This window comes from Mixophyes fleayi, chromosome 2 (assembly GCF_038048845.1).
Source record: "Mixophyes fleayi isolate aMixFle1 chromosome 2, aMixFle1.hap1, whole genome shotgun sequence".
NCBI classification, from domain to species: domain Eukaryota; kingdom Metazoa; phylum Chordata; class Amphibia; order Anura; family Limnodynastidae; genus Mixophyes; species Mixophyes fleayi.
The window spans coordinates 177,172,690-177,200,019 of record NC_134403.1 but is presented as its reverse complement, the minus strand read 5'-3'; the positions used below and the strand labels follow the sequence as shown (position 1 = coordinate 177,200,019).

At 39.1% G+C, this 27,330-nt stretch overlaps 1 protein-coding gene across 1 annotated transcript; it reads right to left on the bottom strand.

The window, feature by feature from the left end:
• Positions 1-1,513: 1,513 nt before the first annotated feature.
• Positions 1,514-27,316, bottom strand: PSPH (phosphoserine phosphatase). Its single transcript, XM_075195014.1, has 7 exons — positions 27,107-27,316; positions 17,157-17,196; positions 15,300-15,455; positions 12,635-12,769; positions 10,064-10,209; positions 9,322-9,470; positions 1,514-4,014 (listed from the first exon to the last, which is right to left on the bottom strand). Exons 2-7 carry the CDS (start codon positions 17,171-17,173, stop codon positions 3,871-3,873), a joined length of 747 nt encoding a protein of 248 aa, XP_075051115.1. The 5' UTR covers positions 17,174-17,196; positions 27,107-27,316; the 3' UTR covers positions 1,514-3,870.
• Positions 27,317-27,330: the final 14 nt, after the last annotated feature.

The window sequence follows — 27,330 nt, the reverse complement described above, 5'->3', positions numbered from 1 at the left end:
CACAGGCTCCAGATCAGTTTGTAAATTGACACTTATAGGTAAAAAAAACCAAAAAACTGCAATATTTGGATGTCTACCACACCTTATCCTGAGGCACATTTAGATTTTTGGTTGAGACAGCGGTTCCCAAAGTGTGCGCCGCGGCTCCCAGGGGTGCCGCAGCGCTGTCACAGGGGTGCCGCAACCAGGAAAAAAAAAAGTTACCAATTTGGCAGTGAGCCCTCCTCGCTTCTCACTGAATGTCGGGCGTGACGTCATCACGCCCGACATATTCAGTGAGAAGCGCCAGGAGAGAGGAGGATGCTGGGTTGCGAGCGCCGCTGGATTGGTAAGAAGATAGAAGAAATAAGGTCAAGTATGGTAAGTAAAGAAACAGAGGGGAAGGTGAAAGGAAATAGCAATGGAGGGGCAAAAGAATTAAGGAGGTGGCAGACAGTGTGTGTTTATGAAGAGGGGCAGACAGTGTGTGTGGATGAAGAGGGGCACAGTGTGATGATCTCTGTACATGTTTTATTTTGTTTGATCTTATTCCTCTTAATATTAGCTGTAAATTATTCTTTGACAGAAATAGAATTGAAAAAAATATATAAAAACATTCTTTTCCCTTGGATTTATGTATATTAATTTTGCAAACAACTTACTAAGTATTTCTGTCCTGACCGAAATACTTACGTTATTTTGACCTAAAAAACGGGACGTGTGTATGTGTGTGTTCTATCTCCAGAACAGTAGAGGCCCAGTACATTGGATCCCCACTGTTAAGAACTACTTTTGTGGTGAGAACACTGGATGGCTACTGCAACTGCTCAGTCATATAAGATTTGTACCCAATACCCAGTACATGCTGTGATAGGTAATGAAAAAAGTCCCAAGTATTTTTTAAAGAACTTGTAGTAAAAGGCATAAAAAAAAACCATTGAACAATCACAGAGTTTGTAGGAATGCTTTATTAGTAACATTATCCAGAATAAAGAGAAAATTTAGATAATGAAGAAAAGAACAAAACAAAAAACAACTTATTACCCAAAGATTAAAAAACATTTGCAGGGTTGGATTGCCACTTGTGTGTTATTACCACCTATTCATAAAGTGCTAGATATATTCATCAATAGCCCAAAATGGCAGACATATGCGTATGTTTGTATTCATTTGTACGCAATTTATATATTATATATCTATTACAAATCATTACTGTACCCTTTTACAGTGGGTCAAACCAGTAAATGGGGCCCAGCACAAATGGATTTATTTTTAGTAGATATGTCAAATGTGTTAAACTTGATGCTTAATCCACACAAATGACATGTGGGAACCCCAACTGTTCAGGCTTCTATAGCTGAACATGTCACTGTATGTTCCCTTGCACTGCATTTAGACATTGGTATATACAGCTTTAACAGAGGTAAAAATATTGTTCATTGATCACTGTTACATGAAATGTCTATACTGTAATTTCATTAAACGGATGATAGATCAAAAGCTCCATTTGTAGTGTATATCCTGATTTCTACAGAAAAAAAAAAATAATATCTACAGACATTGGAGGATAATCATTGTAACCAACAGCAACTAACCAGATTTTTCTAGTGCAGCTTAGAAAACAAAAGCAAAATATTTGAATATTTTATTTAATATGCTCTGGGTTACAGCACCTTTATCTTGTGCACCAGTTTTCCTATCTAACTATTAGCGTTTAAAATAGGCATCAAGCACGTATGTATAATGTCTAGATTTCTTTTGGGATTGCTCTGCTCTCTCCATAGCAGGGGAGATTCCATACAGAGGCTCTAAGGCTTTCAATTAGGGGATCAGCAAACATCCCCACTATATGCAAGTACTGGGACCCTGCTAAATAGAACAAATGTAATATTTTTGAGAAAGGGAGAGAATAAATAAAAATTACAGACATCCTTTAACCTTAGTCAAGTGGAATTGCATGGTGATGAAAGGATTAAGATACAGGTTTCATATGGGATGTAGACAAGGGCTCATTCCTAGATGGGATATGGCATTCCCACATGTGGCCAACAACTTACATTCCTCCTTCCCTACAGTTCACGCCCCAGAGGTGGTTGCTGGGTCCATTCTATGAATACATCCCCAAGAAGAAGTACAAAACACAATATTTAAAAAAAAAAAAACACCATGTCTGCATACTAGTAACAACTGGTTACACTTGTAGTTATATGGGCACAAGAATGCAAATAATGGATAGTTTAGTTAGATTTGACAACATAGTATTGTTACTATCAATACTGACGACAATGTTTTACGTTACATATATTTGTAATATACACTAACACATACATAGTACCTAATTCTGTATATATGCCATTCTAACAAATGTCCTTCATTGCAGTAAAGATTAAGACATGAGATTGAGTATGGAGTACTTGCCAATCTACTCAGGATCACATTGCCAACCCTAGTTAATAGTATTTAGTAATGTAATCATATCATAACCCAGATGATTAGCAATGATCCATTCTTAACTGGAAAAAAATAAAACCAAATCACATTCAATTGATACACACTATAGCCATGAGTCTGCCTTATGAGACATTCCATCTCATTGCCACCTGGCAGGTCTGTTTCATGCTCAGCTGACAACATTAATGCAAATTTATTAAGTTGCTTCATTTAAAATACAATATCCTGAATTGGATATTTCAAACATTTTCCATTACTCTAATAAATAAGTTAGATATGACATGGTAAATTTAAACAATATTTGCTTTAAAGGCCAACCAAAGCAGATGTAGTGCCAAAATGAGCAACAATTCTGAGAGTGATCTAATGAGGATCAGTTGGCAGATCAGCACTATCAGCCTGTGTGTGCAGGTAGTGACCGCACTAACTGGACCCCATGTAATCAACCGAAACGCCTGATGGCAGATATGCCCAGTTTGGCTACCATGTGCTAGGCAGCATCTGCCCATCTGTGGTCAGCTTAATAATATACCTGTTTAATGGTAAACTTAAGTTTAATATACTGCCCAGCACATTCCCTCCTTTACCTTTCACAAAATATGTAGCCTTTTATTTCTAGTTCCTTCTGTGCATTTCAGTGTTGTATTTATTTCACCAGACAGTGTTATTTTTAGGATATAACCGCCCTGCTGTGTTCTCTGCATTAGCAACAATTGTATTCAGAGAACAGGTTTGTACAGTAACAGGAAAACAAAAACAACTCTGCACAGTGATATACATACATGGTTGGGAACCACAGAAAGAAAAATCTACTTATTTAGTAAAAGTTGTACAAGGACAGACAAGCCAATACATTAAATGCATGTTTTAATGTACTATGCTTTACTTCCTAGTTTTGTTTGTATGGTTATATTTTAACATTATGTTTTTTTTTAGCATTATCACATACTTGGAATATGTATGCTTTTTACTCTATCTGGAAAGCAAACAAACCACAGAATGAACTAAAATATAGCTTTACGTCAGAGGCATCAGCAGTAATTATTTCTTTAGGATTCTGAACAAAATTTCCATAATCATTTTCACTAAGTGGTTGAATGCATGAGTGAAATGACTGCAGGCCAGAGATATGAAGAGTTGGTGAACCATTGAGAACAAACAGTAGGATCTGCCACGTAAACTCTTTAGCTTTGCGTCATCTAAAAAGATACTTCTTAATCTTTAGGTTAAGATTAACTTTAAATAAGGATTAGCAATTGAAAAAAAACCTAAAACGTTAAAATAAACGCTGTTTGTACCCTATTTGTTCTAAAAATACAAAAACATAAAATGTCTAATGGCCCTTCATTTACAGAATAGGCTGTGCAACAAAGATTAAAATAGTATATTAAATGAGGCTTTGTTTCTACATAATATAAAATGGGAGCAAATATTTGCACACTAGTAAATTAGATCATTGTGGTTCATTTTGATACTATCACGGTCCAGTTCTCTGAGGAGCTCCTCAAAGTCTGTAATGTACCACTTGGCCTTTTCTTTTACTTGTTGTCTGATGACATTGCCTCCGAATCCGATAAAACCATCCTAATTTGTAAAAAAGAAAAAGGTTATTAAACACAAGAAACCCTAATGCACATTGGGTCTAATAAATGCTTGTTATCATGCATTCGTTAAACTGTTAAAACCACAGGTCAAATTGAAGAACACCACTCATTTAATATAGGACTAGTGCCAGTGGTTGGCAGAGCAGCTTTTGTACTGTGCAGTATAAAAATAAATGACAAAAGTGGCCAAAGTCAGTTCTTAAACATAACTAATGAGGCCTACTTACTAATGTAGGACAGAGGCTTAATACTGGATTTCTGTTTTTAACATAACCAATATGGTCATGTGCAAACTGAATTCCACATTTTCTATTGTTTAATTTAACAATCCATTAACAATTTAATTGTAATAATAATGTCACAAGCAATTACACATTTTTGTTTTAAATCTTTGAACTATCTGAATTTTTATACTGTTGATGAATGCTCTATCTTGCTTTTGTGATCAAACACATGGAGAACTAAACAAACAAAAGTGCATACACAAGGCTTCTCCTCCCCTTTACAGACATGGACCTTTGAGAAGACAACATCAAATCTTTCTCTCCTCTACCACCCCCTATCACTCATGGATCTACACAATGTTGGCATTCAACTCCGGACAAAGCTCCAATCGTGTGTTATTTGCACTAAATGCTGGGGGAGCAATTCAATTCCGGCGCTGCCAGCAAAAATTAGTGTAATTGTGCCTAAATCCAGGCTCATCGCAGGTCCTGGAATTGAATTGCTCCCCTGGCCCTCGGTACAGATAACGGGATTTATACTTACGATAAATCTTTTTCTCTGAGTCCATCTGGGGGACACTGCTTAACTATGGGGTTGAGTCGGGGGGAGGAGTCTGGCACCCAAAGAGTTAACTTTTTTCAGCTGACAGCATATCACCCCCGCCAATTCCCCACATACCTCAGTTTGATTACCAAAGCCCTAGGACGATAGGCCTATCAACCAAGACACCACTCAACAGAGGGGGGAGTGGAGATAAAAGAAAACAACGAAAAGACGGGGGGACCGCAGTGTCCCCCAGATGGACTCAGAGAAAAAGATTTATCGTAAGTATAAATCCCGTTTTCTCTTACATCCATCTGGGGGACCCTGCTTAACCATGGGGACTTACTAAAGCAATCCCTCTGAAGGGTGGGACCGCTCTTATCTCCTTGCACGTAGAACACTACGGCCAAAGGAGGCGTCCCCAGACGCAAATATATTAAATTGGTAGAATTTTGTAAAGGTATGGACCGAGGACCAGGTGGCTGCCCTGCACAGCTGGTCCTCCGTGGCTCCATTACGAGCCGCCCAAGATGCCCCAACCGACCGGGTAGAATGGGCAACAATACGCTTCGGCACAGGGAGATTAATACGGACATAAGCCTCCCCGGTAGTCAGGGTAAACCATCTGGCAATAGTTTGCTTAGATGCTGGCCATCCCCGCTTGGAAAAGTCAAATAATACAAATAGAGAATCTGTCTTACGTATCTTTGCAGATCTCTTAACATATATACGTAATGCCTTCACTACGTCCAAATATTTATTTGTCTTTATTCCAGGAGTCTGAGGCTCCTCTCTGAACACTGGAACAACTATATCCTGATTAATATGGAAACCTGAGACCACCTTAGGGAGAAAAGACGGAACAGTCCTTAAAACTGCTCTATCCTCATGAAAAACCAGATAAGGTTCTTTGTAGGATAAAGCTCCCAGCTCCGAGACCCTTCTGGCCGAGGCGATAGCAAGCAGGAAGACTGTCTTCCATGTCAAGAACCGCCACTCTGCTGAGAGTAGAGGTTCAAAGGGAGGCTCCTGCAACATGCTAAGGACCAGATTAAGATCCCAAGGCTCCGCAGGATGTACGTAGGGCGGCTGGATGTGAAGCACTCCCTGTAGAAAAGTCTTTACATCAGGAAGCTCCGCCAGCCGTCTGTGGAAATACACTGACAAAGCAGATACCTGAACTTTTAAGGTTCCAAGTTTAAGCCCCGCCTCTAAACCACACTGTAAGAAGGCGAGAAATCTAGCCAAACCAAAGGTTTTAGAATTGTAAGACTTCTTCTTACACCACATATATATATATATATATATATATCAGATACAGTGGTAAATTCTGGCTGAAACTGGCTTCCTGGCATTCAGGAGAGTGCCTATTACACCCCCCGAGAAACCTCTCGCTCTCCACAGACTGGATTCTAAGGCTCTGCCATTAAATTCAGCTGGTTCAGCCTCTGATGCAAGAACTGTCCCAGGGTCAGCAGATCTCTTCACAGCCTTACTGGCAGTACCAGAAAGACTGGACGATCCCCCGGACTGACCGGGACCCTGTGGGGCAGGTTTTACCTGCAGTCCCAAGCCCCAAGTGGATCCCTTGTTCTTGCGCAGAACTCTGGGACCTTCCTGTCTTTTGTTCGGTTTTTGTCCAGCAACCACCAGCTGAGGACTTGCCTCCTCCACTGGTACCTCGAACACGGGAATGCTCTTATGGGGTGGAACCCTGCACAGGGTAAGGTTGCGAAAGATGTCACCATCTTTCCCAGCAGTTTCAAAGACCTGGCTACTGACAGCCTCTTCTCTGACAGGATCCTGCCTGTCCACTCCATCTAGGACCTCAACTTGTCCTGTGGAGACAACATTCTGCTGCGTACTAAGTCCCTCACTAGTCTCAAGAAACTCATTCTTAGACAAGGGATTCTCTGTGACCCTTTCATACTCCAGAAGTTCGGTCATAGACTGAACGAGCTGTCTGGCCATAGCACCCCGAATGGGTGTGACTAAAACCTTTTCCCTCACTGGAAATTCTAAGCCTGTATAGCTTCGTTTAAACGAAGCAAATCGACAGTGATACTCAGCGGGGAAGATATGTGTCAACAGTGCACTTCTCTTCAAATGACTGCTGCAACTGTCCTCCTTTTGAACCTTGGCGCCAAAAGGGATCTTCCACGCGCTCACTCAGCGAGGGGGGGAAGCGGTGTTCCTCAAACACATTCCCCTTCCACTGGCTCTCCTTCTGTGTTATTTTCTTTAACAGCGTTTTGCCCTTTCTGTATCTTAGGGAAAAACCTGTTAGAATGTATTCCCCGCTAGCGCTATCATTAGCACGCCATCCTCAAGAATTCTCTGCCATCCCATGGGAGGAGGAACTTGGTATACTCCAGCTGGCTTCCGGGGAACCTCAGCAGTAAAGGCGCTTTCTGCCTAATGGCAGCGCCCGTCCTGCATCAGCGGGGAGAGTCTCTTGCCGACTGCTTCCCGCTGTGAGAAGCGTTTCACCTGCTCTGTCAGCGGGGCCGCCCCCCTGACAGGCGCTTCTCCCACGAGTCAGCTCCGTTGTACACGGAGCCTCTTGCTGCTATCAAAAGAAAAAAACTTGCAAAAGAAAAGGAAAAACCTATTACCAGTGAACCCTGTTCACTGTCTCTCTTGGAGCTCTTCAGGTGCGACCTTCTTCCAAGGGCACCCAATTCAAACTGCGGTATGTGGGGAATTGGCGGGGGTGATATGCTGTCAGCTGAAAAAAGTTAACTCTTTGGGTGCCAGACTCCTCCCCTCGACTCAACCCCCATGGTTAAGCAGGGTCCCCCAGATGGATGTAAGAGAAAATACACTTTGCTCAGAGTTGAATCTCCCCCAATGAATAATGGAGTCAGTCCAGGGATATACATGGCCGAGTATATTGATATGAAATTGTAATGGATTAAGGAATACTGTAGATTATTGACAGATATGCAATATTGTTATTCTGAGGCTGATGTGGTTTACTGGGACAGCAATGATACATATGGAGGACACAGTGTGGTTGATACATATGAGATACCGCGGTATACATTTAGTGAGGCTATGGAGACTTTCCTAAGATATACATGTGGATTGTTTGAGAGACGATATATAGAACATATGGAGTTTTGGGATTTTGGGAATTGATACACTGTGCATGGAATTACGAGCTTAGAAAAGCAAAGACTGATACATTGACCTCATTGTGTCAATGTTGAACTGTTATCTGTGTAAAATTAAATTATTGAAGGCATTGGGTAGGATCTCCCCTTTGTCCCCTGTACAGCCTGAATTCTTCATGCCATGGATTCAACAAGGTGCAAAACAGTTGCTGCAGATTTCTCAAATGTACATTCATCCTGTTTCACCCCATCTCAAAGGTGCTCTATTGGACTGACACCTGGTTACTGTGGAGGCCATTGGAGTACACAACTTATTATCAGGTTTGTGGAACAAGCTTGAGAAGACTTTTACTTTGTGACATGGTGTGTTATCCTGTTGGAAGAAGCCATTAGAAGATGAGTAAACTATGGCCATAAAGGGATGCACATGGTCAGCAACAATACTCCGGTACTCTTTGACATTTAAACAATGCTCAAATGGTATTAAGGAGCCATTACACCACCAATACCAGCATGCACTGTTGACACAAGGCAGGATGGATCCATGATGTTTATTCCACATTCTCTCCCTACCATCTGCATGTTGCAGCAGAAATGGACATTCGTCAGACCAAGCGACATTTTTCCAATCTTCAACTGTCCAGTTTTGGTAATCCTGTGCCCAGTTTAGCTTTAGTTTCGTGTTCTTAGCTGACAGGAGTGGAAACTAGGTGGTCTTCTGCTGATGTAGCCCATCCAATTCCAGGTTTGAAGATACGTGCATTCAGAGATGCTCTTCTGCATACTACTGTTGTAACGCATGGTTATTTGGGTTACTGTCACCTTCCGGTCAGCTTCTACCAGTTTGGTCATTCTCCTCTGACCTCTCCCAATAACAAGGTATTATCTACACAGAACTGCCACTCACTGGATGTTTTCTGTTTTGTCTTTAACAACAACTCTAGAATCTGTTGTCCATGAAAATCCCAGGAGATCAGCAGTTTATGAGATACTCAAACCACTTTGACTGGCACCAAGAGTCACTCCACTGTCAAAGTCACCTATTTCAAAATGCTCTCTCATTCTGGTGTTTGGTCTGAATAGCAGCTGCACCTCTTCAGCATGTCTGCATGCTTTTATGCATTGAGTAACTGCCACATGATTGGTTGGTTAGAGATTTACATTAATCAGCAAGGGCCTGATTCATTAAGGATCTTAACTTGAGAAACTTCTTATTTAAGTCTCCTGGACAAAACCATGTTACAATGCAAGGGGTGCAAATTAGTATTCTGTTTTGCACATAAGTTAAATACTGACTGTTTTTTCCATGTATACTGTGAAAAAAATATGCTACTAAAATTGTGACTGGACTACATCTCAAAGCTTATAAGGAAAGACTAAGGGATCTAAACAACAATACTTACAGCAGGAGGACATGCCTCCATGTCAGTAGCACCATCTCCAATCATTACTACATTTTGGAAGCCATATTTCTCCTTCAGTAGACCAATCACTTTTCCTTTACCACCAGACTCTGCTGTAAGCTTTGTCTCATCGAAACCAGCATATTCACCTGAAAGAAAAAAAGTTATATTAATGGTGTTGTCATCACAGGAATGCATAACTGTCAAAGTAGGTCACTTACGTGACTTGCATAAAACACGAAATAGCATTTGATAGTTGTACAATGAAAGCAGTAGGAGAAGCGATAGTACGGCATACCACTGTATACTGGACCTTCTTCAATGACTTGGTAGAACACTTGTGGTTTTGCAGTGGTTGCTGAATGAGTTTCAAACTTGTTTGCGTTTTACATTCTAAAGCAACGCCAAGGGGTACCAGATTTAACCACATTAATATGGAGTAACTGATCACTGCGTACATGTACATTGAGCTCCATGTGTAGGAGGCTCAGTTAGCAGAGGAGAATAATGAGACTCTACTAAATTAGTAGCAAAGGCCTTTCCACAAACAATGCCAACATATTAAGAAGGCCTTGAAAAACACTGCAACTGTTATTTTAACACAAAGGTGAATTATTGGAGTTACAATAATCTGCCAGCAGTCTATACCAATATCAAGAATAAATAATAATTGTTACTGCACACTTTACAAGCAGACACTTTAAAATGTGCATCTTGTTTCCATTTAAGGTGCATGGCTTACCATTGAAGAAGAACTTGAGCCTGTTTGCATACACATTAGTCAGTGGGATGTCTAGCTCTGTGGCTACGTGCTCCACAATGCTCTGAAACCCTCCAGATATAAGGAAGACCTGTACATTGCGCTGGTGCAGTCTGTGAACCAATTCCCTTAGAAAGAGAAAAGAAAGGTGACAATAATGACAAAAATGATCACCATCAAATATAGTTACCCAACAAGCTACCAAATAACTAAACCCATTTTCTAGTTTCTCAAACATTGCAAGCACTATGGAAATAAAACACAAAATGTAGCTAGTTAAGTTTTAGAGATGCTCAAACTGTCAATTTTTTGATTCTCCAAGCAGTTCAACAAATTTGAAAAGTCACTGGAATCTCTTGAATTTTAGAACAATTAAGAAAAGTAAAAAATTAATAAAAAATTGCTGAATAGGTTCATCCATGTTTGAGTCAGTTCATTCTCTTGAGAGCTCAATTTGAAATATCTTGGCTTTTTTTTTTTTGTTTATTATGGTGGATGGCAAACCTCAAACATGAACTTCAAAACACAGTAGTGTTCGCAGTTCGAATTATAAAAAAAAAAGTATATTATATGAGACATAGAGATAGATATACACACACACAATATTATTGCAAAATAGGATATTTAAAAAAGCATTAATTTTCCGCTACCCTGAACTATCATTACCAACCCGTAATATTTCCCTTCAGGTCCTCTCTAAACTTATTCCGGATATCAACCTCACCACCTGGCTCGCTAGGGGTGTGACTTCTCTTAAAGATCTTTATGCCCAGGACCTTTTCCTTCCTTTCTCCCTTATCCAAGAGCGTTTTAATATCCCTACCAGAGAATTTTTTAAATATGCCCAAATTAGTCACTGGATAAAGCTCGGCCTCCAAGACATCTCACTCCCTAGCCCTACCTCCCACCCCCATGGCGGACAGATTGTTGAAAAGCACTAAACAGAGGAGGTATAGCCTTTTGGTATCAATACCATCAGTCTCTTACAGTCCCCATCTCACCCAAATGGAAACTAGACCTTCACCTTAATCTTCCCCCTCCCCCCCCTCCCAACAGTGGGTAACTATTTACTCTACCTCACACCACATATCTAAGTGCATCAGCCATGTAGAGATGCACGTTAAATTGGTTAACAGATTGTACCTCACCCTGGCCAGGCTTCCTGTTATGTGGCCCTCCCAGACGATATTATGCTGGCGTCAATTCCATCAAACAGCTGATATATTTCAGGTCTTTTGGCCTTGCCCTGTCATACGCCCTCTCTGGCGAGAGGTCTTTGATTTTTGCCCTTCTGGTGGGCCCTATTGTCATGGATCCAGGTCTGGCACTACTTCATTTACAGCCCGCCTCCGTCCCTAAATATGACAGATACCTTCTTGGCCATATCTTGACAGCAACAAGAGCAGCGATAGCCCAAAATTGGAAGGTTGCTACACCTCCTACACAACCTAAAATCATCTCTAAATCCAGCAAAGTTTTGAGATGGAGACGATTGATACGCCCTACTCTACCTCCACTTCGGCCCCCATCATGAAGTGGCTAAAATGGCATATATGTTACAGAAGGAGACGGAGCGCCTGTTAGACCCCCTAAGCCCTCTCCTTCCCACTCACCACAAACTCGGTCTGAATCCCTACAGGTCGAGTAGTAGGTGAATGATTCCATTTTCTCTCCATGGAGGGTCTATACTTTTTCATTTGGATATGTTATGTCATTCCTGGATATGCAGGTTGAATATTGTTTTTTCTATATGATGGTTTATTATTATTACCATATTATGTTATGTTATAAGACTCATTGAGCAACTATTTCCCTCCCCTTCTGGAGGGGGGGGGGGGGGAACTCTTTGGATCCCTCCCCTGCCCTACCCCTCTTCATTGTTTATCTCCCTTTATTTTTTTCTGTACCCCATATCTATGCAACATTTTTCAATAAAACTTTATTGATAAAAAAAAAACAAAACATTAATTGTAATGCAACCCACAAACCTCGAATTTCAGTCTTACAGAATTGATGTCTGTTGACATGTATACAGTGAACAAAATTGGTTCAAAGTTTTCAAGCATCTCTAGTAAGAACAGAAGGAACAATTTCACTGACAGAGGGCTTATTGCACAGAAAAAGGAGAGTTTTGTAAGTATAATGGAAAATATTGTTCACTTGATAAAGTTTATCCATCAGTGGTCCAGGATACAGAGAAGTCCTGAATACAACCTGCATGTGCATGGCAAGGAATACTTCATGTTTCTCACTCGTAAGCACAATATAGAAGTTATACATTTCCTTTTATATTTATGCCTCTGGATCTGTGATGTCAATTCTTGAACATGGCGACATAACTATAACAAAGGAAGTGAATGAAGATTGTCCTAAGATTGAAGACTGAGACTCACCTTCTGCAATAAGCCCCTCCTAACAGTCAATATCTGTTCTGGATCAATTGTACAGTTTCCCCACATAAAAACAACAGACGCCATTTATCAAATCCATGCTCTCTCTTATATTGTTATGGAAGGTTAGTCTACATACACATAGTATAAGAGTATAACTCACCTTATCCCCTCGGTCAGCCTTGGAGGGTGTTCAGTTATCAGTGCTTGTACTTGTTCCCTTGACGGACAAATTAATGCAAGTCTCTCTGTAAGAGCAGCTTTGAATGTCAGAGATCCTCCCATGGCTTTACGAGTCCTATACAAGAGATGTTTATTAGGAACCATGCAAACAGTTTATTTTATTAATCACACTCTTATCCATACAAATATAATAAAACTTACAGTATTGCTCACCGTTTATACTAAGCTAAGCAGTATGAAAATTAAAGTGTAAAAAGCTTCATCTAAAGAGTACTTTACTCTAAAGGGCTGCATTGAGGATTTATGGTTCTGTATTTTCCTAACAAGTTGAGTGTGTTAATAGGATCACTTTCACGGAGATGAAACATACTTTGATGTGCATTTCTAAAATAAACAAAATCCCTTTAAAGAGAATGTGAACTTGTAGAGTGCCTCTCCCCAACTCTCCCTAGGACTGACACGGTTATCATAATATAGAAGCACGTGGACTGCATCTGGGGAGACATTGAAACCGCTAGGGACGGGAGATGAGTTTATATTGCTATAGTGTAATGGTATGGTAAATAGGACATATTTTGGTATAGCTCAATGTGGTTGTAAATATTATTACTCAACTGAACATGGTTGTTCACTAATGACTTAAGACTATTTATGAAAGCAGCTTACTTTCAGTATCCCCCATATATACTGTACACAGCACCCTCCACATTTCCACCATTACAAAGGCAGACCCAATGAAACATCTCCTGCTGTAAGCTTTTATTAACCCTTTCACACATTGGGCCCGATTCCTTAAACGTGCCATATTTTGTATTACATTGCACTGCGCATGCCCAGAAATGGACTATAAGCCAGTGAATGCAAGTACATCCGATTAATCTTTGAATGTAAAAAGACACTTCCGTCAGGATACGATTTCATGGGTGGAACGGGTAGGGGAGGGGCTTATGTATGTAGTCAATAGGCAGTAAGAATGTGCCAAGCTAGAGCGCACACAGCAGAGTCCCATTCAGGCTTTGAGCATCTCTAAGGTACGTGTTTTTCGGTCGTATCACTTGCATCAGATGCAAACAGGTATAAGTGGCAACTCATAGTGATGACGGATATGTATACATGCTAAACTTTTTTTAAAAATGTTTTCTTATTAATGACTATAACGACTATGAGCCTGATTCATTAAGGATGTTAAATTAAGAAGTTTCTTATTTAAGTCTCCTGGACAAGGCCATGTTACAATGCAAGGGGTGCAAATTAGTTTTCTGCACATAAGTTAAATACTGACTGTTTTTCATGTAGCACACAAATATCAACTTTAAATTTCAGTGTACAAATAAGCTATCAAGTATTTGCCTTGCTCACAAGCTTACAATCTATGGAACTTTCACTGTAAAGTTTCATCCGTCCCTGACACTCAGCAGCATATTTCTACTGTATGGGTTCCTCTGTGAGTGTGGGAAAAGAATGCAGTCACATGGCAACCATTGTGCCCATCACATGATTCGAAAAGTCTGGGCTAAAGCTCCAGAATGTTTGGCAGACTGCCCCATCTATGGTGCATGGAGTGTTGCCCACAGAAAATAGAGTGCACAATTGTTAGCTACTAAGGAACAGTGACATGTAAGAGATCTGCTATGGAAAAGTACTGACAGCTGTCTGTACAATAATATTAATGGGGGGTTATCAAGGACAAGTTAGCTAACCCTATGATGTGCACAGAAGGTTTAAAAATATGCAAACAGACTTCCCTGACAACCCTTTAGCTCTTCCCCACAGTTATTTTAAATCAGTGTTTTCTCACACAAGTGAGCAGTGAACAATGGAGTGTTTCTTAGCTGTTGTCTGTCATGTAGAGGGTAGGCTTCATTTATAACATTACCTATTGACAACTTCTGGCATGTTTTATATTTCAATTAAATATTTTAGTTACTATTCAGCCAACCCTAAATTACACGATAGAATAATTATACTCAGCAATGTAAATTTGTCAGAAATAAAACCCCAAAACGATATAAAAAACATGCTTATTCTTTAAAGTTTTGTGAAAGTAATTTATTATGGGGCTCATGGAGTTGGAGGTTTTATTTGCAGACAACAAGTAATTTCTTACCGCACATGCATACAAAAAAACACTATACGCATGCATCCAGGTGCAGCTTTGAGGCATCTTACAACTGGAAAGGCGGCAAGTGTAGGCAGAATACATTAAGGACGCATTCATGAGGTAGACCTGGATGCGGTGTATCTCTTGTGGGTGCTAGAGGGCTGGTGCAACAAGAGGCAAGAACGATGATGATTAGCAACACTTTCTAGCTGCTTCTGATTGGCCAATTGTGAAAATACTAAACGCAGTGTGGTTTCTTTACTATATGAAGTTACAACCAGTGGTTGAAGTGGAAATTTAGATGTGACAGTATGGAAAATGTAAGTGAATGGATTTTGATACTTTTACAATAAAGGCAGAAGGATGGCCATATACCAATCTATACCAGCCCACTTCAACCAGTGGTTACAGATGTCTATTCACATTACTTTATTGATATTTCCATTTGGACTGAGCCAGGAAATAAGATTCCAGGATGTAACATAATAGAAACAGAATCATGAAACAGAAAGAAAAAATAAGTAAATAAATAAAATGCACTCACATCTCTGCCACAGCATCGCCCACACCACAGAACTTGGCCAGCTCGTCTATACCCTCCTCTTTTATAACTGTGCTGTCCACATCAAAGCAAACAGCATCTGCCATGCGGAAGATTTCCTTCAACTGTGAGAGGGAAGACATTTTGTGGTACATCCTTCTGTCAGGAGAACAAACAGGAAAAGAGGTGTAAAGTCTTATGAAACTTAGTCCCCCCCCCCCCCCCCAAATAGATACAATATAAAGTAAATTAACAAATGTAGGGATGTAATTAAAACTAGTGCTGTAAAGCGCTGATGGCTAAAAGTAATCTCATGCTATCTCCAGTAGTTCTCACTCCAGGGTGAAAGGGACATATTAAAGAAGGTTGTTTGATGCAAAACTATGAACCTGCAACCAAAATCCTGTAACTACAGGGCCCTGCAAAAAAATGTTCAATCAGCATCTGCCGTGCCACAGCGAGAATTGGCAAATTCCAATTTTAATTCTACAATGGGGAGATAGATATGCTCTGAAAAATATTTTAAACCATTTCAGTATACATACTTGAGGGCATGAGCTTACAAGATGTCTCAAGGGCCCGTAAGTGGTTTTTTTTTTTTTGTGATATCACCATATAAAAAGGTCTTTAATTGTTAGGGAAGGGAAAATAGAGAGCCATCGACCCATTCCTGTGGTGGAGGAAGGGTGGTCAATAGGGGCGTGCAAGTAATTATAGTGTAAGGAGATAGCTTTATATTGAACCATTTATTGAGTTATTCCAGTCCAGATCAGAGAATGCCTTAATCACTGCACTGATGTAATGTTGGCCTTGCAGTAAAGCTAACGGGTAGGCCTCCACTACTGGGTATTTTGCTATTAACTTACTAAATGTCAAGGGGCTCCTGTCCATTTTATGTATCAGACATTCAATTGTCTTATTCTCTCCCCCCCCCTCCACTAACCAAATAGAGAAAGGGTAGGTTGCTTCACCACCTTGGAATTCAGGGTTCAATATCAGTGAGGGGGTATGTGTGTCATTATCATGAAGCCAGTCCCTAAAATAGCATAATAAAGCAGCATAATTATAGTTTCTAACATCAGGGAACATAATTCACCCATTGGATTTACTGTGTTGCAATCTAATCAGACTAATTCTCGGTCTCTACTCTGCCCATATAAAGTTCCTAAAAAGACAATGAATATGGAGGACATCATTATTAGAAAAGGGAGTGTTTGGAGAAGATAAATTAATTTGGGAGTGGAGACCATCTTTATTAGATCTGCTCTCCAAGTGTAGGACAATAAGAGATCCTTCCATCCCACCAATTCCCTTTCTAGGCCTCTAATATATGCAAAAATATTTAGGGAATACAAGTCAGATATATTTTACAGCAACTGTATGCCCAACGAAAATGTAAGTCTGAGCCCCAAGAGGGGACTCCCGCCTCCTTTCCCCAAGAAGAGCGCTACAGAAAAAAGTGATGTACTTAAGGCTTGAAAGTTTATCATTATACTTCATAATATAGACATGCGCACATAGAAGCCAAGTTGCAAATGCCACACTTCATTAGACTTCTAGTAGCTGAAATACTACTTACACTTTCCTGTCCAATCAGTTATCAGGGGGGGAAAAAAACCAAAAAAAAAAAAAACCACACCTGATCGGACAGGTCACTGAGATAAATTCAAGCTAGTATAAGTATTTAGAATAGTGCCTCCCCTCCTCCAATATTCAAAATAGGCTATCAACAATTTATGTCACTGGAGAACCTCACATGAAATGTGGTTGTGGTTAGGTTTAAATTTAGTTATACCTGCTGCGCATATGCAGGCCAATATAATTCAAATAATTTCATAAATAATATTTTATTGATAATACCTTATATGTGTACACATGGGTCAGACGTTCGTAACAAGGACTGTAAAAGAAAAAAAGAAAAATTAAAGGGGAAAAAACAAACAAACAAAAAAAAATCACAAACAAGTACAATTTCATCCCTTTTGTGTTTCAGTAATTTATTCTATGTAGTACTAGCAGTGTGACTAATTACTGAATACAGATCGTTGATCACTTTGGAACCAGTTGTCATAGCAACATTTTATTTACACAATCATCATCATTTGGCATTAATGTTATACTGAACATAGTAGCAGGAAAAGTTTGCATTAGAATATAAATAATGAAACTGAAAAACTTTTTCAGCATGTATCATTTCTACTTAACGCCTTTGAGCTGATGCTGTGAAATGCGTCATTAAGCCCCACCTCTGCAGGGAGGATGCCTACTATTCCAGGACGCCCTGAAATTCGGTAACATCCTGGAAATTGAGGGAGAGTAAGTTAGAAGCAACCCATGCCATTGCACTAGGAACAGTAAAATGCTCTACAAAAAGACTGGAGTATGGCTGCCAGGCACACAAATGTTTGGGCACAAGCCCTGTTTTGTTCTTAGAAGTTTTTTGTCTAAAACAGCTGCATTATATACATATTTTATTTATATATATATATATATATATATATATATATATGTATACACACGAGTGTCTGTGACATTCAATGTGCTATATTCATCATGCATTTTTTGTTTTATTTATTCATTTTTATTTGTTCATTATGGTGGCCTACATGCATATTTAATGGATTATTTACTTATTTATTTATTTTCACACATGGTTACGAGCACCACCTTGGAGTCACAGGTGCATTGATTGTTTAATTCAGAGAGACATTTTAAAACGACCTCTGTGCACATAGTGTCTTCTTGAAAAAGTCCAGATATATGGATGAAACGCGTTGGAGGTTACAGCATGGTTACACTATACCAGTGTTTGACAAGCTGTTCTTATTCAATTTTATGAAAGTGCATTTTTTATTATGGAATTAAAGGATAATTTTATAGTGTCACGATGATCTCCTTGATTCCCCCTTATTTCATACAATCATCCCCATTGAGTCTATCGGCATTCACATTACTTCACTGGAGGATATTGGGTCAGTTAATCAACCCACTTGGCAAGTCAGCTGAGCAGCGATGATACGAGCTGAGAATCGGAGACTGAACGATTGAGAGCTACAACACCTCTGTCAGAGAAACCAGTTACCACGCATATCATTTATGATATAAGGTAATTAGATCACCACACTGTATACAAGCGGCTGAATTATGGATTGATACCATCGGTCTGGTCATGCATTTAATTCACTATTGGACAGTTTAAACTGAACGTTTTGAAATTTTACCTCATTTGGAGTATTACACTCTATTTTACCTGCATCAGCTTATATATGTATGATTCTATCATCTTGTTGTATAGGATCATTTTTCTTTCTTTCTTTCCTCTATGCTGTCCCTCATGTTGATCACCTCCTGTATCTATTTTTCGTGAATCATATACATCATTTGCCCATTGGATTATAGTGTGCCATCAATTCCTTTCTTTTCGTATTCGTAAACACCTCTGATGCTCTCCACTAACCCTCATAGCCAGCTCTACTTAAACACATTATTTATCTTACCCATATCCTGGAACTTCTAGGTGTTCCAAGTACAGCTCGTGCAGCTGTTTACCAAGTTTACAACAGAGAGAGCTACACAGGAATTGAATGTCCTCATAACTTGCAGATGACAAGTGGTTGGTATTCTTATAAAGTAGGTGAACAGCACTGCATATAGGCTTGGACTGGGTCATACTACATAATGGTGCTATATATTGGCATGGATTACTATACTGCCAGCAGGCTTGAATATGTCATGTTCTAAGGAGGTGCGGATTAAAATAAAGCTGGACGACAACTACCACCTCTATATGTGCAGAAAATGTATATTCCATCTCACGTCAGACTTGCATTTGAAAATAGGGAACTTTATACTAGAGGGAAGCAGCTTTCAGACGTTTATAACTGCATCAGGACACCAACTGGGGTATCAGAATATGTATTTGGATATCCCCTGATTGTCAGATATTCAATACATGCTATTGCAAGTCACTTTTTACTGACACTTGGGGTTACAAAAACATGACAATGCTAAACCTCTAGAAAGTTATACTAATACTGGTTCACATCAGTTCACTATTTTCGCCTTTGCTGCAGGGGGCTGCCATTATAATGTCTATTCTACTGGGCAGTATTTGCATATATACTCAGCAAATAATTGTACTTTAATGGAATTAATGCTCAGGTTTTTTGTTTTTTACATATTTGTGTGAACAGATGTAAACAAACAATGGAGGTGGAGAGCAGCTATTGTGGCACACAGGTAGGTGACAAACAAATGGCCAGTATGTGCCATGTGACATTAAGTGTACCGCTGTCAGGAATTGTACAGGGGGATACACCAATTTTCCACAAGAAAGTCACTCAATGTACACCTGGTTGATGATTGGTTTGGTTGAGATCTGGTGACTGAAGAATGCAGTGACATGTATCTATCAGGGTCATGCACATCAAGCTCTTCTTCTGGGAACATTTGTTTTTGTTAAACTGGATGCTCGCATCACAGCTTGAAATTTGCAGTCAATCGATTTGCAGTTACTGGCCTATTGTACCTTGCATTTCAGATTAATACACCATTATAATCCTGGAGTGCGTGCTTCTACCCAAGCTGCTCTTTGCTGTAGATGTTTTTCCTGCAAATTTCCATGCTGACATCACCTTAGACACTGTTGTTCATGAGCAATCGGCAAGTTAATCTGTCTTGGTTACTGGAGCTTCTACGCACAAAGACTCCGAGGTCTCCTCTTGCAGTCATGCTACCAATAATTAAAGCCATCCAGGATGGGCCAGCATTTTTATACATGTCCCTGACTATGTTGGGCTGTTATACCCTTAATTACACATGAGACACCTGTGTGGAAGCCATTGCTTTCCATATGTTTGGCGTCTCTCATTTACCTGGCATTTTCCATTGTTTTGTCCACCACTTGTACCACAGTAGTCAATGACTAAAGATAATTGACAGAATGCACTGAGCAACTCTAAATTATACAAACAGCTGTTCTGTCCTCTAAGTATGAGAGTGGAGTTCCCACTCTACAACCTATCAACAGTTTTAGGGTTTGGCCCCACTATTTTACAGGAACTTCCCAGTATAACCTATACTTGACTCTCCCATGCCTCTGGTTTCACCTACACAGCAGTAAGCTAAGACCATGTGGGAAACCAGGCAGCAGACACAAGGAGTGCTTAATGTCAAAGCTCAACATTCATTCAGCCTGATTATCTTGTAAGGTCGGGGTTATGAGCCAGGTCCAGCATGAGTCCAGGCATGTGAATGATAAGCAGATGAGGCACATATTGAATACTGCCCCCCCCCCCACCCCCCAAAAAAAACAACAACTATGCATCAGTGCAAAATCATTAAATCCAGAAGGATAGAAAATACTATGTGAAGGTCTTAAAATGTACATATTCTATTCTTTTAATGTCCATTCAATGTACACAGTGATCCTAGATGATTAAAAACAGTTATTTTCCTAGATCCTAACAATCATTTTGTTTAACAAAGGAAACAAACAAGAGTTGTGTAATATCATTAATTAGCTTTTAAAAATTCTATATTTGTCAATAAATTCATTTGGGGACAACTGACTGAATGGAGCAAGCCACAAATGCAGTCATACATGAATGACTTTTTCCACTGTACTGTTAAATGTAATGTTCCGATACTCTAAATACGTGTTTTGCAAGTTATTTTACATATTATATAAGATAACCAGATGGAAATAGCTGGTGCAATATGCCATATGTGTTTGCTTTTCTTACAGTAGTTATGTTACATAAACCACTGAGCGATGTCGTAATCTGTTATTTTCCCATCAGGCAGCACAGTTACAAAGTTGAAAGTACAAAGGCTATGTAAAATATACATCTTTTTACTAGAATAATTCTAATACTGATCGAATAAACTAGCTCTTCTCTTCCAGCTAACCCAGAGCAGGAATGTAGTAGCATTGAAAGAGTATTTGATATAAACTCTTTACAGTGGCTACAAAGTGAACATTTAGATGCATTTTCCCAGATATTTTTCCAACACTTCAAGGATAATTCTTTGCCCAAGACTTTTCCCTAAAGCATAAAATGATGCCAGGAAGGGCCTAAGAAAAGCATTGGGGTGACCTGTGACCACATACAATTTTTCAATGTCTATAGATTAAAGTATAAAATTATACAGAGGAAATGACCGGTGTAATTTTGCAGCCTAGTTGCAACACAAACTGTTAGGCACTTTCTATGTTGCTTCATAAAACTTCATGCTGGTGTATTTTTTTATTGAAAAAATCATGACAAAGTAAAATATATTAAGGGTCATTTCTTACACGAGATTAGATTTCTCACATTTTATAACTTGGTGATGACTAGAATGTTAATTATATCTGGTTATGACAGATTTGAAACAAGGTGTGTACCTTCTTTTACAGATGACCGTACCTAAATATTATAATGACTGTTAGGTAAGGAGCAGAAAGTACTAGGTGTGGGACTTAAAGAAAGTCTTTATTTTAGAACACAAAATAATTAGCTACAAACAGTATATGCAGAGTCAAAGGGGGAAAAAAAAAAAAAAGAGAAATAATTATATATATATATATATATATATATATATATATAATAATATGCACGTTCAACTTCATATATATGTTCTTTAAAGACAAAAATGAAGTGGATCAGTATGATTTAATAATAATTATTATAAGGGGTACTATAATTATTTAATGATCAAATTCAGTACCTAGGGTTTCTTTTAAAACACTACACTTACATATTTTAAATATCATTTCGCTGACATCATCTTTTAAAATTTTGAACCAATAATAAAGATTTTTTTTAATCTATTTTGGATCGTGGAAATCGTATACAATGTGTCATTCATTTGAACAATGCTACTGCCAGTCATTTCCAGATATGTGCACTGCTGATATATACATACTTTTCTCTAAATATGTTAATTTATGTATTTTGGTAGCACCTCCTGAAGATACTTGATGAATATTGCATTTAACACATTGTTTTAAAAAAAGCAGCATCTGATTTAACCATTACTATCTCAATTTATTCATTCTGGTGTGACAGTTTCGCTTTTCTTTGTCCGTATTTGCAGAGTATCAGATGCAGGCTCTCAGGCACAAATACAGGATACAGAAAGTTCCAATATCAGAGCAGGACATTAATACAAATCAGCAAACATGGTACAAAGAAATATCACTGTGTACTTATCAGTAATCTGTAACAAAGTCCAGAATATTCAAAGACAGACCCAGAGTCCCCCTCAGAACAGCCGACCACAATAGCATGGAGCTGCACAACTGACGGTCAGGATGCAGGCTGGAATGGATGTAGAGTAGCAGAACACAAGATGGCAGCAAACGGAATGAGTTGTATAAAGAGTAATGGTACAGTTTTTACGTTTTTCTCGGGAGACAACTCCACCACCTCAGCCAGGAATGAAGCGCTGAGTATTTGGCAGTCAAGCAGGTAACAGGAACACGAATGGTCAGATGTAGCCAGGAATTAAAACCAGAAAGCGGACACAGGATAGCACTACACAGGAACTAGGACACTACCACTAGACGCAAATGCCATCACTGGCAAAGATGGAGCGTTAGGACAGACCTTAAATAGTGCAGGCAACCAATCAGGATAATGTAGATAACACACATGCTATGCAGCTCAGCCTAATTGAAAGCAGAGAGCTCTCATACACAGCAGAACCTCACATCTGACAACAGAATCCTAACACATGCAGGTAGCACACCTGCAAGTAATTGAAAGCAAACAGTTCTCACACACAGGGAAACAGTAAAAGAAACAGATAACCGAAGAAGAATCCTTACAATGACTTTGAAATTACTATAACAGTGGTGGGGCACAGGTGGCCCGCCGATCATTTACCTGTGGTCCCCAGTCTGCTGCAATATCAGAATTAAGCTCGGTACACACTAATGATAAATACTTTAGATGCGATTTCTGTAACGACTAAGTCCTGATGATCATGCATATTTATGTGTACAGTACACAATGTACCTTCACATCTGTGATCTTCAATGCTCAACCATCTGCTGAAAAGATTGAGGCAACACGGTGGCTAAGTGGTTAGCACTACTGCCTCACAGCCCTGTGTGGAGTTTGTATGTTCTCTCTGTGTTTGCGTGGGTTTCCTCCGGGTGCTCCGGTTTTCTCCCACACTCGAAAAACATACTAGTAGGTTAATTGGCTGCTATCAAATTGACCCTAGTCTCTCTATCTGTCTGTCTGTGTCTATATTAGGGAATTTAGATTGTAAGCTCCAATGGGACAGGGACTGATGTGAATGAGTTCTCTGTACAGCGCTGTGGAATTAGTGGCGCTATATAAATAAATGGTGATGATGATGACCCTGTACACCTCACAGATATTACCTACACTGCTAGTCATGAGTGCGTACACATTTCCACATTTGCTCGACATCATTCCATTTTAGGAAGTTTATAAAACCAAATCAAGATACAATGGACTGTGGTACAATAAAACAAGATTGTATGAGCGTACACACTGTTGCAATATCTGACCTTATGGTAATTTATATTGTGATCTGCATCATAATTGCACCAGTGTGTACCCAGTCTAAGAGTTAATGGGAGCAGTTGGCTTCCTCGTCATGTCACCAGCTCTGTACACTGCAGGGAGGTTGCACAGCACAGATAACCTCAGCATTGCATAATGTGATGTTCATGTAACAGGGAAGGCACCCGTCTCAGTTTCAGCATAGTAATAGGAGATATTATTAAAGACTACACAAATTGCTGATTTCTAAGATGCTGGAACAACGCTTACCATTTGATTTGAAGTAATTGTAAAAAATGTCTATTGGAGTTTCAGTGATAGGGGATTTTGCTGGCAGGGTTCTATTTGCCAGGAACATCTTCCAAGCTTTATCTTTATCTTCAGTGAAGCCCTAAAAGACTGTGCAATTTTATCATGCATCTCAGTTATGAGCAACCCTAAAGCAGATGTGGGTACCCCGACATCTAGGTTATATCTTGTAAAGAACCCTCCATTGTTACTCTTTCTTCTCTCAGCATTTCCCAGCCTCTTCCTATTCCTTGTTGTATATTAGAATAGCAAGATCCATGTCATCTGGTTTAAGCAATGAATTTTTCCCAGTCTCCTTGCCATCAGCCTCCAGACAGGGCAGAAAGTTAAGATCTGTATCCCCAATCTATAATGGTGCAGTAAGTAGAAGGTACCACAGACTTCTCAAACGAAATGGCTGCTGCACATGCACCTTACCACAGATCCAGTTTTATCAAGTTTAACTTTTTCCCTTTTATTTTGAATGTAATATCTACTGGGATAAATAACCTATACAACAGTTATGCATGCTACTTGTTCCATGTTTTGCATCTTTAAGGAGTTTGTGCAAAACAAATAAAAATGGACAAGGGACTACATAATAAAAACAAACAAAAACATTCTAAGCAGTAATATCCAGTTTCCACATAAGCTTTTTTTCCCCCATGTTTTCTAGGAAATTTGACCCTGATCAGGATGACTAAAAAAATCACCCTAGAACACGTTAAGGTTTCCTGGGAGGGGAGGGGAATGGTGTTGGACACTGTACCTTATTTGTAGACTGAAATAAAGGAAATAACACAGGGACCTTAGTTTTGTTAGTTTTCATGTTAAATGTAGCATTTTATGTATGTACAACTTTTAAATAAACATTTTCACAGGAAAATTTTAGCTTTTTACCAGAAAATCTGGAATTTGAAAAGTGGAAGCACTGGTTATGTCCCTTAAAAGCACCCATGTTGTAACTGTCAATTTGCTAAGAGATGTAGATATTGCTGCTTGTAATATAGGCAATAATCACACACTGATCAAAACTGCAATGGAATCTCACAGTAACACTGTAATTTATCCTTGCTTCATATATATATATATATATATATATATATATATATATATATATATATATATATATATTGGAGATGTTCGGACTCGATTTTTTGAAAACCGAACCCACCCGAACTTAGGGGATCCGAGTAGGCCTGCGAGCCGGCTCAGTAATTTTGCGCATCCTCGAATCTGAATCGAGGCAAAAAGTCATTGTTGCGTTGTCGGATCTCGCGGGTTTTGGATTCCATAAGTACCTCCCTCCCCAGGAGATCCAACGCCATTGCTCATACAGAAACAGGGGTAGCAGTGTTCTTGTCACTTGGCAAAAATTGACTGGCAATGACTGGAAATTAATGTTATTGAAGTTAATAATAATGTAGGAACAAAAAAATAAAAAGAGCCAAATTATGTGATTTTAGCAAAACCAAATAGGGATCCAAAACACGAAGTTAATCCAGATCCAAAACCAAAACACGAGGGTCAGAGTGAACATCTCTAATACATACACATTATATATATATATATATATATATATATATATATATATATATATATACACATACACACACATATACACACACGCACAAACATTGGCAACCGATGTGGCAAGCAGAATTCGTACAGCAATGTCAGACAAAAAGATTGTCCCGATCTATGATTGTACATTTGTAAAGGAATCCTATGTACTGAAAACATGCATGTCTCTCTGAAATTTTACCTATATTTTAATTGGCAATGCCATAGAAAGCACCAAAACCCTACCAATACAACATTTATACTTCCAGCTAAGCAAGTGTAATATATATCTATACAGCTTTATGGATACAGTATTTGGGGACTAGCCTCCCTGAACACAGCGAAAACATAATTCATCAGAACTATGCTGGGCAAGCTGATTAGCAAAGTTTTTGCTTCATCTGGGGAATCTGTTAATATCTTTGCTGAAGTGAGCATGAATTCTGAAACAAATTGAGTTTCAAACCATTACACAACTACTTTGCCTTGTATGAAACTATAAATTGAATAAACTTGGTGTTATAAAAAATCCATTTAATCTGGACATATGTTTGGAAAATTCAATTAGCACTAAAAAGAGGTTCTGAATCAGTTGCAGCTTTTATATACACAATAACTGCTGATCTGGAGTCTTTAGAGCTGCTTCTAATCCAAGCAGCAAATAATATAGGAGCATAAGGACTACAAGAGTGGTAAAAAAAAATAAAACAAAATAAAATAAAAAGATACAGATAACAAAAATTGGGTGTTTTTTTTAATCTTCCATTATTTACAGAAAAGGCAAAACATCAGTCAAATGTGCATTTCTCCCTCTGAAACTCTCCAATTAATCTTTAAACTGGTGGAGTAGGCTTTATACAGTGCTCAGTACATTTCAATTGGATGCTATAATTTTCGAATTACTGCTAATTGGCAGCCTAGTTTGTTAGCAACAAAGGGTGATTTATCTGTACATCATGCATGCAACTAAATTAAAAATAAATGTCTATTACCTTTATCTATTTATTCGCAACAAGTACTCTATTACTCAAAAAAGAGAATCAAGTCTTGTCAGAGTTACCTAACAAGTTCCTAGTTAGGCTGCAGACAATGACTGTGCTAAAATCACTTAGTAAAGGTAAATCAAACCAGTTTTATTGGACGAAAACGTGAATAAAATAATTTCATCACAATTATTGTAGGGCATCAAAGCTCAGCGCCGGTTGGATTGACAGATGATGACTGCACTGCTTGTGATTGCATCAGCTCCTGTATCCTAGCGCTGCACATACAAGATACATCCCGATCCCCCCGGTAAACATCAGAATCAGAGAAATTAGATAGTATTGCAGGGTATGTCGACCGTGATGCCCTCCTTCCTCTTACCCTCTGCATTGAATCGTTATGCCCGTTAAGTGCAATGAGTGAAAGCTGATCTCATTACAATGAATGACTTACAGTATGAGCCGGCTCCTGCAGTTGCTGCTGCTCCCTCTCTGCTGCTCTTGCAGTGTCAACGTCTCAGTACAATGTGCACAGACCTTTGCCTCTGAGCTTGTCAGTGAATTTCTGCTTAACAACTAACTCCACTAATCTGCCTACTTCAGCTCTATATTATGTGCAAGGATTTGATGCAGGCTGCTGAGTAAGCTCTAATTTGGGGTGGAGGTGAACATTAAACA

What these genes read in the sequence shown, in the direction of transcription:
- PSPH (XM_075195014.1), bottom strand. An exon ending in AGGCTGACCGAGGGGATAAG is followed by an intron (nt 10,210 to 12,634) that starts GTGAGTTATACT and finishes TCTCTTTCTAAG; the next exon opens with GGAATTGGTTCACAGACTGC. An exon ending in GCTCAAGTTCTTCTTCAATG is followed by an intron (nt 9,471 to 10,063) that starts GTAAGCCATGCA and finishes TTTTTCTTTCAG; the next exon opens with GTGAATATGCTGGTTTCGAT.